This window comes from Seriola aureovittata, chromosome 7 (genome assembly GCF_021018895.1).
Source record: "Seriola aureovittata isolate HTS-2021-v1 ecotype China chromosome 7, ASM2101889v1, whole genome shotgun sequence".
In the NCBI taxonomy this organism is placed as follows: Eukaryota; Metazoa; Chordata; class Actinopteri; order Carangiformes; family Carangidae; genus Seriola; species Seriola aureovittata.
Genome location: NC_079370.1, coordinates 12,423,505 through 12,438,364, shown reverse-complemented (window position 1 = coordinate 12,438,364; position 14,860 = coordinate 12,423,505). Strand labels below are relative to the sequence as shown.

Sequence of the window (14,860 nt, the reverse complement as noted above, 5' to 3'; positions counted from 1 at the left end):
AAACAGGATTGTGAGCAATGAAAATGAAACTATGACAGTTTTTTTTGTCAATTTATTAATACCTCAGACATTTTTTTTCATATATATAATATACAGTTTCAATAACCAGGTATTTCACATTTGTGTCTCCATTCTCAATGTTTTTTTTCCTTTGCAAACCGTAGGTAGTTGGGACTAAAATTATTTACATCAAAAAAATGTGATAAAAATGTGAAACAAAAGACGGTCATAAACAGAGGAATAAAATGACAGAGGGGTGCCATCTGTTTATAATATATACACCAGAAGGAATATGGTGAAATCATTATCATAAAGCATTAAATGATGGGCTGAGCGCTGTAGATTTTTTATTTCATTCCCTTACTGGTACAACGTTTGTGATTATTCTTTTCAGATGTAGAAGTGTCCCGAAAGATGTGAGGAATCCCTTGCTTTCATTTGATGTCAAAGCTTCCATTTGTTGCCATTAAACAGCAGCGACTCAACATGATTCCTATAAAATACTCCTGTGTTCTTTGCTGAATAGCAGCACTACAGAGGATGGACACAATAACTTTAACACCCTTACAATGTGATCCAATTAAACACCACCAGAATAAATAACCACAGTTCAATCAATGTCTTCCTGACACAATCTCAACAAAAATGTTACATTAAAGCCTTCATAAACAGAACATTTATTGCAGGGCTATAGGTGTTCATGTTGTTGGGTCCAGGCTCTGTAAATGCCAAAAGTGAAATTAACCCCTACTGTATTCCCATATGCCGTACAGGGCTCAGTTGCAGGTTTCAGCGAATCATCGGGTGAGTAAAGAGGGAATGGTATTTGATATAAAGTCTGGCATTTCCCCACAAGAGTGTATTTCAACAGTGCGTTTCAAGAAAGATGGAAAAGGAGTTTGCTGGTGAGGTGGAAGTACAGAAGACATGGGCTTGATCATCATCAATCTAGGCTGGTTTGTTATTAGGCAAAAAAAAAAAGATCTAGCAGACCTCAATGGACTGTTAAGACGTCTGTTCAGGTAACTGTGTACATGGTTGAGGAGAAAGGCATTGAAATAGAAAATAAAAATACAAAAGAAAAAAAAATCAGACTGAGATGATTATGACTGCAACAGAGATGAAGAGCGGAAAGTGAGAAGCGTTTTTGTCTTCTCGGTGTGTTGTAGAATGTAGGCGTGGAGAACCAAGGGATGAGACAGGTGGGTGTCTCAGAAGGACCATCTCTCCTGTGTGCGAGGGTCCATAGAGAGGGAGGGGGACTGTGATGGGGGCTCGCTGCTGCTGTCTTCTCCATTCAAACTCTTCCTACACACTGGACATGTGTCATGCTGCGTGGCCACAGAACAGAATGTACATTACATTAGCTTTGGGCAGTTTTCTCACAAGTGTTTTAACAAGTGGGCTCCCTATTTTAGTCCTGTTTTCCAAGATAATTTGGTTGCGTGATCTTCCTGTCTGCTCAGTCAAATATACATCAGCCAATGTCAAAGGACTAGCGGCGCAGGGCAAGTTCAGCATGGGTAAACTAATCCTGGATTTAGAATTAAACAAATGTTTTATTGATTAAACATAATCTGAACATGTATAATCTATCAAATATTTCTCTATTGGAAGCAATTCTAAGGGTTGGGCTGGTAATATTCTACACATTTTCTCACTGTTGATAAATTTCATGAGAGGACTCAAACCAACAATGGATGGATCCAACTAACTAACAAGGCCAAAGCCTGGCACATCTTATTCCTATGTGTCATAGCCGCACCGCCACACTGGACGACATGTTCCTTCATCACCATAAACAAGGGAAATGTTTATTTTGAGTTCATCCCACATGCATGGTCCTGCTGCTGTAAATACTCATTTGGGCACCAAATGAATCCGCAACTGAAAATAGTCTCCATTAAAATCCACAATGCACTGCTACCCCACTTTGAGTAAGATTTGCTAAAAACTGCAGCACCCAGCTGTTGTTAAATGAAAATAATTTATTTATGAGGCATTACTTAAGATTTATGTCTTCAGTGTCATAGACAGGACGTGGGATTAATAAATTGTTGGTTTTGGTCTTTTTATTGGATTTGTTGACAAGAACAGAAATATAGACTATTGCCAGGCTCACCCTCTATGCGGATTACCAAGTAGCCAAAGCATGTGTTCAAATTCGCTTTAGGTCTTAATACCATCATGAGCACTGTAAATATTTCATATACTGTACGCCACTACATGTCAATAAGGATCCAGCTCATGAGTTCATTCTATTAAGTTCTGATTTCTTTGTAGTGACTCACCATTTCCAGCCATGGTACTATACAGTCTGAATGAAAGAAGTGGTTACAGGGTAGCTGTCTGACCGGCTCTCCAACAGAGAAATCCTCTTTGCACACCGGACATTCCATACAGCAGTCTAAAGGAGAAAGGATAGACCTGTTTGTCTGTTTGTTCTTTAATCATTCAATGATTTCTGGTGGTAATCATCAGTCACTGTCTCAAGGGGACATCCATCAAATCATTACAATCAAAACAAGTTTGCATCATCATATTTCTAAACAGGGATTTAAAACTATACAAGGGTACTGAGGATGGTCTGACTACTGACTAAAAACACTGAGACAAAAGCCTGAAAAAAGCACACAGACCATTATCCCAATAAGTCAGTTATCAGCAGGCCTGCAAAAGCTCAGCTCCATAGCTAACCACACTGTTACAGCTCAGTGGTAAAACGGGACAGCATATACAGAAGAGGAAGTCAAGAGGAACAGTTCCAAAACAGGACTGGGAGGAAAAAAAACACTGGCAGTGAAAGACCAGTGAGCAAAAAGATGTAATTTATGTAACAAACGGATACTCTCAAGGTTAATGAACATCTCGTCCCAAACAGACACACTTTCAGAGGCTTCTCTTGGCAGGTGGCAACAGCATATAACACAAGTGCCTGTTCATGCTCTATCTGAATGCTAAACAGACAGCATGTATTTACATTATGACAAATGTGTTATTAGCCTTTTTTTTTTTTACAGGGGATAGATGAGGATATGTCCCCATGTATTCATATACAACTAAACAAAATAATACCTAATTTACAGAGGACTGGTGTTTATTGCTTTGCCCCTTGAAAGTGTTATTTCTGGATATTTTTATGTTAAAACTTATCATACTGCAGTGACTTCTGTCTCAACTGCTGATTGCTTTGTGACTAAACAGCATATAGCGCTAACAGCTTTAACAGGTAAGACAGCTTTTTAGTGGTGCAACCCAATTTTATTTTCTACTTCAAAACTAGCCACCTCTTTACGCAAAGACTTTACAACTCTTTACAACTAGCTCCAGGTTTGTATTTAGCTCTTGTCCAGCTCCAGCTGCAAGAAATGCTGAAATTTTTAGTTAAGGATGCACAACAAACAACACCTGCACAGATAAATTTAGAGAAAAACTACGAAGAGTGTCTGACCTGCTTGTTCCTGAGAGATATTGACAGTTGGGAGAGAAGAGATCTTCTCTTTCTCTGCTGGAGGAGGTCCTGTGTTTTCCAGCTGACCTAGTAACTACACACACACACACTTGTAAACTGAAGAGAAATTAAAAGGTTACTAAAACACAAAGTTGGTAAGAAGCTATATTAAGTTTGGTTTACCTGCGTTATCACGGCGTCTAACCCTCCCTGTCCCCAGGCGTAATCCCCTGGGTTAGAGTGCAGCATCCCCGTCCTGAAAAAAACACAGATGACTCAAGCTGATAAGAAATAGCCATAAGAGTGTGACACTGGCAGTACCACTGAGGAACTACTCTAATGTCATCTTACCATGAGAGCGGAGGTGAGCCAGGGACTCCAGAGTTGGCAAAGAGGCCAGCAAGAAACTGTTGCACAATCCTATCGTACAGAGAAAATACTCAACACTTAATGGCATTGCCAAAAATAAGAACAGTTAGGATTGTAACAGCATAAATAGCACAGTCATTATTATAAGTGGGTGTATGCAAGGCAGACAAGAGAGCCAAGAGGATGGTGATGAAAACAGAAGACAGTTACTCACCCTTCCACAGCAGGCGAGCGGTCTGGCCTGCTGCTGCCTCTGGACCGGTATCTCCTCTGGCTGTGCAGGCGAGGGGGGCGTCCTGGCCCCCAATGTTCTCCAGCTCCTAGTAGACCCCCCATGGGTCCCCCTAGGCCTGCTGGGACTGACCCCCCAATTGGTCCCCCTCCTAACCCCCCCAGATCGCTGAGACTTCCCAGGCGTCCTCCAGGGAGCCGAGGTTCTGAGTCAGGGGTGTCACTGTCTGTTGTAAATGGCCGCTCCAGTAACAATAGGTGCCATAGCTACAGGGATGTTGGGATATGACAGAGGAGGAAACAGGAGGCCGTTGGAAGAAAAAAGGATTTTTAGATAAAAAGTGGGATTAGGAAAGGGAAAGCAGGGAGCAAAATGGGATATGAGAGAATGCAAAAGCAAATTAAAGGGCCAAAGGAAAGGTAAAAGGAGAAGGGAGGGGAAGAAATAATCAAAACACATCAAATGATTAAAAATCAATCCTCTTTGCCCCCTTCCCCACCCTGTTCCCCCCAGAATCCCTCAGATCAACTCGTACCTCTGCAAACTGTGCGGCTGTGTCATCTATCCCGTTAGCGCCACCCTCTAGGAGACTGAGGGAAACAGTGGAAACAAGGGGACAAAAGACACAATATTAGCAACATTCACTAAACCCTACACACATGTTCAAGTTGAGTGTTGGCCTGGGACAAAACTGCACAGTGAGCCCTCAAACTTCAACAGCATAACATGTAGGTTCTTTGTAAATAAGATGAAGAAAACATTTAAAGGTCCCTCAGCATGCTTTTGTTCCAGACAAACACTAACAGGCCTTAACATCTCATGCTGTCTACAGACGAGATGTACAGTAGATAAGAATAATACAAGTGTTACGTGTTACCTGGAGTCTTCTGTTACTTCCTCTATGAACCCTGAATCACATCTTGGACAGATGTACTCCTGGAAAGAATAACAACAAAGACTGAGTCATTCCCTGGAATGCCCTAGAAACCAGGCTCACATATTCGTATGTCTTGAACCTGAAGCCATCCAGTTGACAATGATATAAAGTAGTGAAAAGCAGGAAATTCTCCCAAATTTCTCAAATTAGTAATTACAATAAAATTGCAGTTAAAAGAACAACAAAAATCATCAAGGTTGATATATTTGTTTTACACATGAGAAAAGTTTTGTCTGATGTAATGTCTGGAAAATATTCTTCCATATACACCCAGCCCCCCTTGTGCTGACTGGCTTTGTCAACAAAAGAACACTTTGACAATTTGTCTTTGAGAGGATAATATCAGCCAGATTTGTATGACTGCCTGTGTTTTATGAATGTAACCCAGGAGGTAAAGCTGGTCTGCCAACCACACCTAAAGTGTGCTGTGTTTTAGAACCCGCTGTAACACAATGAGGAAAACACTCCACTGCCACCTGGTACAACTGGATCATATGTTGTCCATTCACCGTAAGCCTGAGTTTCTCACCTGGGGTCATTTACTATACAGACAGAGTTTAGACTGATATATTTGTTTTATAGTGTGTTAATGAAAAAAGTAGGTCAGAAAATTACAGCCTCTCATATTTTATTATATATTTGTATTATATTCTATTTGGAGCTGACTGAGTGCTTTTGAAAACAGAATACATATTAATACCATTTTCAAACTCATATGGCAATTTAATACCTTCTATTTGATTGATTTACAAAACTCTGTGGCTCTGAAACCAGAGTTGCAAACAAAACTGGTTGAAAAACTCTGCCATAAGTAAAAACAGCTCATGTCAATCGTATGTCATTTGCTCAGAGGTTATATCATCTGTTGTATAAAAGGACACATGACTGAGAGATGGTCCATTGGATATACTATAGAAGTGTGAAGTGATAAACTCGGGTGTTGCAGTCAGTTGGCTCAGTGAAGACATGCCACAGGATTGAGTGTGCCTGAGACAAGCAGGCCTGTTTAGAGTCCATGACAGTGCAGGCAGGAATTACCCTCAACCATATCATAAAAATAAAGATTCAGTCTGCAGTCAACAAGATCCTCTGGTGGACTGACTGACAGACACAATGACTGCAAGCCATATGGGCAATGCAATATACACTTGACATACATACAGTTTTTTAGGTATATTTTGTATACCATATTCATATCAATCATTGCAGACTAAATATATAACCTCTGAGGATGTAGGCAGCTATTAATGCTTATTTTCATTTTTGGTTCTGCCAGTCACTTAATTTTTTAATGGATAAATCATTTAGCCAATATAAATAATTTTTTTTTTAAATGTTTATCACAGTCTCCTAAAATACAAGTTGCCGTATCAGATGAAAACCAAAGATATAAGGTTAACTATTGTGCAAGTGTATGAGAACCAGAAAATCCTCACTTGTGAAATGTTTGAAATGGAAAGAAATCTTACATTTAAGCTTAAATAATTAATCACTTATTAAACTTGTAGCTGATTAATTTTCTGACAAGTCAGTAGCCGATTAATCAACTAATCATTTCAGCTCTAGTCAGTACAAGTCAATACAATCATACAGCACCACAAACAACAGCTTCCAAAATGACCACAAAGTTGACTCAATACCTCTCTAAAACAGAGGTGCCTAAAGATTATAACCTACATGAATCTGGGATTTACTGCAGGGCTGTTGTTTTAAGACTAGATTAGTTTTAGCTAGGTGTACCTGACAAACTGGCAAATGAAAGTAAATGTGAAATAGTTTAAAACATCCAGAAATTAATAAAAGTCTGTAGAAATAATAGGTCACGTCAACGTCCAGACATTATATTGGTCTCACTTTTAACTTTAAAACTGAAACTAAACATATCTGTGTTCTTAAAAATTCCCCTACTCCTCCTGTCAAGTGTGTTTTACCAGAAACAACTCCTGAAAATGAAGATAGCCTAATATCATCCAACTAATAATACAGTAAGATGTAAAATTAAATTTACAAAGTAATAACAGAGACCTTTCTCTCAGCTGTTAGTGTTGTTTTGTGCATAACACAACAAGCTGATGTCAAGTGTCGAGTTTTATGGCAAAACTGTCTTAAACATGTAATCTAATTAAACCTGTCGATATTTGCTTTCGATGTCTTATTTTTGACGAAGACATCTGCGAGTGTCACGAGTTTATTTAGTGAGTTAACAACAACAAACGCCGCTAACTGCTAACAGGCTAGCTAAGGTTTAGCTGTAGCAACCAAGCGAAACAAACGGTATTTTGGACAAAGACTGACTTGTCAACTACACGTATTACACAAGAGAGTGTGATAGATAAAGAGAGAAAATCGTCTGCCTTACCGGGAGTTTGGGGTTTACTTCTCCTTTACAACAGTGACAGAAAAATCGATGCGGGGGAACAGCCGCAGCCTCCGCCATCTTCCCCAGACCAGCACACAAACACTGACGTCGGTCCTCCACAAACGGAGGACAGCTGTCCGCCTCCAGCCCGGCATGCACCGCGCCTCCGCCGGGCAAACCCGAGTGAGTGGAGCCGTAGAGCGGAAGTGTTCATGTGTTGACAACGAGAACCCGCATGTGTTCAAGCTGTAGTTTGTGGGATGCTTGAAAACGACGATTGCCTCTGTCCAGAAAGGTTTGTAAAAATATTAGTGAAGCATTAGACGTTTTGGATTACATTATCTTAAATTGTATTAGCCATTAGCTAAAGTGTTTGGCTTGTCTGGTCAGTATCATTTCGTTCATTTCTAAGCGAAGCTAAAAATAATCTAACTGGAATTTTATTCTTTTAAAACAGTCAAACTGTTTGTTGCTGTTTGTTGTGTGTAGACTTCTGTTTATACTGTCACTTATTCTATGACAAGCCCTGTCATTTACATACCTACACTGCGAAGCACAAGTTTCTGAACTATACTTATAAATACATTAAATAAGTTTTAGGCACTAACAGTCAAGTGAGGATGCTTTCAAAAATAATGACATGACCAGAAAACTTCATAAAGAAGTGCTGTAAACAGAAAAAAAACAACCTAAATCAAATCAATATTTATTGTGAGCACCCTTTGCCTTTAAAACAGCACCATTTGTCCTAAGTGCACAGTTTTTCAAGATAGTCAGCAGCTGTGTTTTTGCAAGCATCTTGGAGAACTTGCTGAAGTGCTTCTGTGGATTTAGACTGTCTCAGTGTCTAATATCTCTTCATGTAATCCCAGACGGACTCCATGATGTTGAGGTCAGGGGTCTGTGGAGGCCAGAGCATCTCTTACAGGAGTCCTTGTTCTTCTTGTCTCTTAGGACAATTCTTAATGTCTCTGGTTGTATGTTTGGGCTTGTTGTCATGCTGCAGACTGAATTTTGGACAGATCAGAAGTCTCCCTGGCGCTATTGCATGATGGATAAGAATTTTAACATCTAAAACAGGGCACCAGGCATTTCCCGTCTATAGCAGTTCAATTCGGGTTAGGGGACTCTTAAAATATATGTATTAACAAAAGAAAGGTCAAAATCAAAACAGCAGAGGCCAAGATGATCTATTTTTTTTCATATATGAACATAGTAACCAGTGTTTTTCATATAGCAACAATAGCCCTCCTCGAACATAATAAAATTAAATACATTTCACTTTTAAAAATCTTACCATTCAGTGAGTGACCCTTTAACTGGCACACTCTCTGGTCCTAACAATGCTTTTAATTGGTGCTTTATTAAATTCAGGTGTTCTGGAAAGGTTGACCAGTCAGCCTAAGCCCACACTACATATACTGCATATTAAAAGCACAGCTGTGTTATATTGATTATTGTGTTGATACAGGTGCTGAACATTTGTTTGTAAAACTTGTAGTGAGCATAAACATGAGCCATATAATCGTTTGTGTGTTTCTGTGTGTGTGTGTGTGTGTGTGTGTGTGTGTGTGTGTGTTGTGTGTGTGTGTGTGTGTATGTATGTGTGTGTGTGTGTGTGTGTGTGTGTGTGTGCAGATGACTGCCCAGGAAGTGCGTCTGTGCGGTCTGCTGCTGCGGGAGCACTTTGGAGAAGTGGTTGCAAAATTGGGAACACACCTGCTCAGAAGTGGAGCACAGAATTTAAGAACAATTATTCATGAGACTGGCATCTCTCTGGACCTGGTACCGCTCCTATTTTTACTGTCTCTTATGTTTTTACCATCCCCACGTCAGACCATGGAAACATTATTATGCTTTATATATTTAGTATTATATAAATTGTTTAGCAGTTCACCCTTCGAGGTGACGTTGGCGGTTGATCGATCCATGCTGGATGTAATATCAGTGTGTTTACATGCACTGTAGTTACCTGATTATTCTGCAGCAGTAGTGCAATAGTTGTTTTTTTTGCATCATTTGTTTAAATGCAAAATCTTTTTACCTGACAGTCAGTTACTGCTCCAGAAACCTGATTACAAGGTCATAACCTTAGCTAAGGTCAGTCTTTTATTACAGGAAAATCTGATCACCGACAACACTGATGTTTTAATGGGATTCTTGAAGCAATACGAGTAGATCAATACATGCTAATACATTACGTCCAATATGCAAATACATTTTCTGTTTTAATTTGATAAGTGAATTGTTTGTGTGCTTGTAAAGAGAGTCATTCGTTCTGTCTCAATGCAGGTAAAGAAGTCTCTGTGTGTGCTTGTGCAGCATGGGACCTGTGTGTTCAGCGCAGGTCGTAAAGGACCTGGGAGTCCCACAGAGTATCAGACCAGCTGTGATCGAATACTGAGAATTCTGCGTTACCCACGCTACATCTACACGGCCAAGACACTGTACGGTGACACCGGAGAGCTAATCATAGAGGAGTTACTACAGAGAGGTCACATGACCATGAGCAGCACTGTTAAGACGGTCGCCGACCGCCTCACGCAGAACATGGAGGGTCTGTATCTTGATGTCTGATGACAGTGAATGGAATGTTTTGAAACCTGAATTTGGTTAATGACTCATGGTATCCATGAGTCCAAATTTGGTCAATAGGGTGGAAAGCCTTGGTGGAAACAAGGCAGAACAAGCAAATGGCAGCCACTGTGGATGACTGCATTAGGCCACGACACCTGTCAATCAACAAAACAACTCCCCAAAAATATAGTTCTTTTTAAATCTTAGAATCTAGGTCCTCCAAATCACCACCATATGAGAGGGGATTTTGAATATTGAAACTTAAAGATATAGATAAATTGATAGATACTTTATTTATCCCCTAGGGGTGATTCATGTAAAATTTAAAAGCTGAAACAAAATTTAGTTGCATTTTTCCCATGACTTCTTTAGAGTTGGAGTTTCTTTAGAGCAACTTGTGGCCTTGCGAGCAACTGTCGATTAAGGCAATGATTCAATGTTTGGATTTGTGCTGGATGTAATGATGGAAAGTCACTGTTTGCAAGGTCCCAGCGGTGTTCTCCTTGTATTTCCTGTTGTTGTAGAGGGGCGCAGCATGGATTACAGTGAGGTGTCTTCTGCCTTCTCCAAACTGGTGGAGACTCATTTTCTTCAGCGCTGTCCTCCGCAAGCGGGACCTGGAACAAAGGAGAGCTCCACTCCAGCCACCCCTGCTACCCCAGCTGCCCCATCTACCCCCGCTACCCCTGTTAGCAACACCCAGCCCACACCAGAGAGCTTCCCCGACTGCTACAAGGTGCCACACATGACACTCATCGGGCGAGGCAAACGCCTACTCTCCAGTGAAGATGGAGAGGACCAAAGGAATGCAAAGAAGGCTAAGTTAGATTTAGAGGTGAATCTCTTTCCCCTCTCCTTTATCTTACATGTTGTATATCTCTTTCTCTGTCTCCTTCATATTCTCTCTGGCTCTCTTTTGTTCAGACACATGGTGATGAGGGGATTTACTGGCAGGTGAATTTTGAGAGGTTCCATCTCCACTTCAGAGACCAGGCCATCATCAGCGCTGTAGCCAACAAACTGGACCAGGTCAGGTTTACACACGGAGGCTTGAAACTAATTTTTAAGAACAACTCTAAAAAAAAAAAAATTAAAAAAAACCGTGGGCTCCAGGGCTTTTACCCCTTTTTAGTGATCTAGCCACAGCTTCAAGTTCCACTGTTCTGATTGGTCATTACAGGTCCCTTTCCACATTTTGATCAAGAGTAGGAATGTTGAGTTTATTAAAAAGAGTATTAAAATCTGTTAAAGTAGAATTGAGTTCAGAGGAATGTAGTGAAGTATAAAATTCCGTCTTGTTGATTTCTAATGGCTCTGACGGGACACTTGAAATAGTCTTAATTTGCAGAATTAATTGAGACGACGACATTTGATGCTACTGATGTACCAATAATTTGCTTGTTCCATCTCCCTGTTCTTTAAATTTGGACAGAGAATTACGTAAAAGCTCGGTAGTGTATTGTATCTTTATATATCTCTGGAGATTTAGAGATTGCATAAGGAGAATCTAAACGAGACATATGTTGTGCTAGCCGAACAAGTTTTTCTTTCCTAAGAGATTATCTCACCCCTGATGAACGCCTTCGTGGTTTCCCACAGTAAGGAAGCTGTAACATCTGGAGTATTGTTAACTTTTAAAAACATTCCCAGAAACAGGCATGGTCTGATAAAACAATTGGATCTTATTTACAACCAGAAAACAGATGCAAGCAGTCTGTCACCAAAAAGAAACCAATGTGTGTGAAAGTGTAGTGGACTTGGGGAAAAAATAGTATTCCTTTTTAGAAGGATAAACGAACTGCCAGGGTTCAACAACATTAAACTCCTCCATATAAGTTTGAATTATTTTAGCAGATCTGGACTGAGCGCTTGGGACAGAGGGAGATCGATCCAAGTAAGGATTCAACCAGCAGTTAAAATCTCCACCCAAGAGTAACTGGTGTGAAGATTAATTCGGTAACATTGGAAAAAACCTCATCATCCCAGTTGGGAGCATATACATGAGCCAGGATTACATTAATTTCATAAATCGATCGAGCAGTAATAATAACTCTACCAGTAGAATCAGAGACAGTTTTAGCATGGACGAGAAGGGATCGATTTATATGTAAAACAATAGCAACCCCTCCTGATCTGCTGGAAGAGGCAGAGAAATATACTTTACCTGTCCAATCCAACCTCGCCTCAACCTGCAACTACCTATATTTCTCAAGTGGGTTTCTTGTAAATAAATTATATGAGCACCAAGACGCCGTAAATAATGTAAAAGCTTGCTGCGTTTTATCGGGTCGATCAGGCCTTTGCAAGTCAGAGTGGTGAATTTAATTCGATGAGGTATATATTCTGGAAGGAAGAACAGATGCTTCAACCATCAGTTTAGTCTTGAGGAAGTGGAGAAAATGTCTTGGTCAAGCTGCAGTACATCTAAACACCGAGCATGGCTCTTTTCCACACGCGGTTAAATTGGTATTGTGATTGTTTGTGATTGCGATGATTTATCATCTTTCTAAATCTTTTCCCTTTTACAACTCAGACTAGCAGTGAGATAGTGAGGACTATGCTGAGGATGAGTGAGGTGACGACTTCGCCCACAGCCACCTGCACAAAGCCCCTCTCGGCCAATGAGATCTTTCGCTCGCTCCCGAGCAGCTACAACATCCCCAGGCCCATTTTAGACCAGTACCTCACTCTGCTGGTGGATGACCCGGTATGACCTCCGCAAGGCACGTTACATTTGTGTTCTTCATTTTTATCCACAAGAATCTTTTATTTAGATCCACTTGTTCTTTTTTCTTTTTTTCTCTTTTTTATTTGTAGATGGAGTTTGTGGGGAAGGCTGGTGAGAGCGGAGGAGGGATGTATGTTGTCAGTATCCTTTTTTATTTAAGCATATTTCATGAGTTGCCACACTGGTTTGTACCATTGAATTCATGAAACACAAGGTGTGGGTGCTTTTCTTAACTCATCTCTCAGATCTGCACAGAGCACTGGCCAATCTGGCGCGGGCCACACTTGAGTCTGTCGTACAGGAGAGGTAGGTCTGTGTGTGTGTCTGTGTGTCTGTGTGTGTGTGTGTGTGTGTGTGTGTGTGTGTGTTGGTCTGTGTGTGTGTGTGTTTGAGGTTTTAAATTATTCTGTCATCAATAACTCATTCGTTTATTCACTTTTAATCTGTCATCAGATTTGGCTCCCGGTCAGCACGCATTTTCCGTCTGTTGCTAAGGAAACGTCACCTGGAGCAGAAACAGGTGGAGGATTTTGCCATGATTCCAGCCAAGGAGGCTAAAGACATGCTCTACACGCTGCTTTCACAGAACCTGGTCCAGCTACAGGTATGTGCTTGACATGCTAAGATGCTTTCGCTGTTCCTTTCTTTTCATTCAGTTGTTGCTACCAAGCTGTTACCCAACTCAGTCTCTGATTCAGCAGTTTGATATCAGAAAGGATGATGGGTTGTGGATTGTTTCCAAAGCATACAGTAGGTTTTGGATTGATGAATGCGTTTTCCCTTCATTCCCACAAGAACTTGAACACACCATGGAAAAGCTGCCAAAACTATCCTCATTCTTAACTGCTACCACACATGATTTGTTACTTTGGTAAAAAATAAGGGGACATACTGAGCGCTGTGATGGCTTTAAATATACGAGGCATCTCTTCAAGTCAATTTTCGTAGTGTATTAACATGAGTGGCTGCCTGGAAGGAAGTAATCCAAAAAATATGTGATCCAAAAACCTACTTTGAAAATTATTTGGCACACATGTTTAAGATGCACTAAATGAATGAGATATTTTAAAACCACACTGTAGCCTAATCTTTCATTGCTGGTTGTTCTGTGAACAATGATGCAGGGAGACTTTAATAGAAGTGGCCATCTGTCTATTTCACTGACTGACTGACATTTGGAACTGACACACTAAGATGATTTGAGTCATCAAATTAAAGGCAGCAGCCACTGCTTATTTAATCTTCCTACACATCATCTCTGAATAACTGTTATATATACTTTTTTTTATTCTTCAGGAAGTCCCAAAGACTCCTGACTTTGCTCCCTCTCGTACCTTTTATCTTTACACCGTCAACCAACTCCCAACTGCAAGAATGCTGCTGCAGAACTGCTACAAGGTAAAACAATGAACATAAGTTATTCTCTTCAGTTCACACAAGCTTCTGCCTTCAATGATTTCTTGTCGGTGGTGTACATTTATCTCTGTGCAGACCGTGGCCAACCTCATAGAGAGACGCCTGTTCGAGTCCAGAGAGAGCAAGTGAGTGTCTCGTTATATCCTCATGTTTTCTGTGTCTCACTGCCTTTGCCAGCCTGATAATTTAACGTGAGCGGTTTTAAAAAGTTGTACGGCTCACACACCGTGCCACTTATTTTTGGTTTCATGTTTGATTGACAGGCGTCTGCTGGAGAAATCCCAGCGAATCGAGGCCATCCTGGCATCTCTGCAGGCCAGCGGGGCCGAGCCGGAACAGCTGACCGAGGTTGAGGAGATGATCACTGCTTCTGAAAAGCAACAGCTGGAGTCTTTACGGGTCCATATCAATAAGTAGGAGCACAAAACAAAACTACAATTCTCTTTTACACAGATGTCTGTCACCTCCGTGATCTGGCAGTGTGACCATTTGCACTATTTTCTTCACTATTTTTTAAATTTTTTTTCTTCCAGGTTAGATTCAGCAGAGAACCAGGTAGATGAAACCATCTTTCTTCTAGAGTCCTACGTCAACTCCACTGCCACATCCACAGGTTGAATCGGATTTATGAGCATTGCAACTCACCCATCTTACTCAAGAAGATTTTGCCCTTACTTTTTGTGTATGAATGCTGTCAAATGCGACTGCTTTAAAGTTTATAGCTAGAAATTTTCAGTTTGGAATAAAGTGCTTGTTTTTACTGCTTGCATCATCAAATGAAAAAACTGAGA

At 40.6% G+C, this 14,860-nt stretch overlaps 2 protein-coding genes across 2 annotated transcripts; one reads left to right on the top strand and one right to left on the bottom strand.

Moving 5' to 3' along the window:
* Positions 1-34: 34 nt before the first annotated feature.
* rnf115a (ring finger protein 115a) lies at positions 35-7,505 on the bottom strand. The gene is made up of 9 exons (XM_056379841.1): positions 7,349-7,505; positions 4,930-4,988; positions 4,588-4,642; positions 4,035-4,318; positions 3,803-3,871; positions 3,635-3,707; positions 3,452-3,545; positions 2,292-2,407; positions 35-1,331 (listed from the first exon to the last, which is right to left on the bottom strand). The coding sequence occupies exons 1-9, from the start codon at positions 7,424-7,426 to the stop codon at positions 1,212-1,214; spliced, it is 948 nt and encodes a 315-aa protein (XP_056235816.1). The 5' UTR covers positions 7,427-7,505; the 3' UTR covers positions 35-1,211.
* A 5-nt stretch (positions 7,506-7,510) lies between these two features.
* polr3c (polymerase (RNA) III (DNA directed) polypeptide C) lies at positions 7,511-14,829 on the top strand. The gene is made up of 13 exons (XM_056379838.1): positions 7,511-7,643; positions 8,987-9,133; positions 9,641-9,905; positions 10,450-10,760; positions 10,850-10,954; positions 12,459-12,632; positions 12,743-12,794; positions 12,899-12,959; positions 13,107-13,257; positions 13,950-14,051; positions 14,145-14,194; positions 14,333-14,482; positions 14,603-14,829. The coding sequence occupies exons 2-13, from the start codon at positions 8,987-8,989 to the stop codon at positions 14,685-14,687; spliced, it is 1,653 nt and encodes a 550-aa protein (XP_056235813.1). The 5' UTR covers positions 7,511-7,643; the 3' UTR covers positions 14,688-14,829.
* The last annotated feature ends 31 nt before the right edge of the window (positions 14,830-14,860 follow it).

Bases quoted from the DNA above. Each gene is read 5' to 3' on its own strand.
- rnf115a (XM_056379841.1), bottom strand. From the start codon at position 7,426: ATGGCGGAGGCTGCGGCTGTTCCCCCGCATCGATTTTTCTGTCACTGT. The intron at 4,643-4,929 runs GTAACACGTAAC...TGTTTCCCTCAG, and splicing joins GAAGTAACAGAAGACTCCAG to TCTCCTAGAGGGTGGCGCTA. The intron at 2,408-3,451 runs GTCAGACACTCT...TTTCTCCTTTAG, and splicing joins TATCTCTCAGGAACAAGCAG to ACTGCTGTATGGAATGTCCG.
- polr3c (XM_056379838.1), top strand. From the start codon at position 8,987: ATGACTGCCCAGGAAGTGCGTCTGTGCGGTCTGCTGCTGCGGGAGCAC. The intron at 9,134-9,640 runs GTACCGCTCCTA...GTCTCAATGCAG, and splicing joins CTGGCATCTCTCTGGACCTG to GTAAAGAAGTCTCTGTGTGT. The intron at 9,906-10,449 runs GTCTGTATCTTG...CTGTTGTTGTAG, and splicing joins CCTCACGCAGAACATGGAGG to AGGGGCGCAGCATGGATTAC.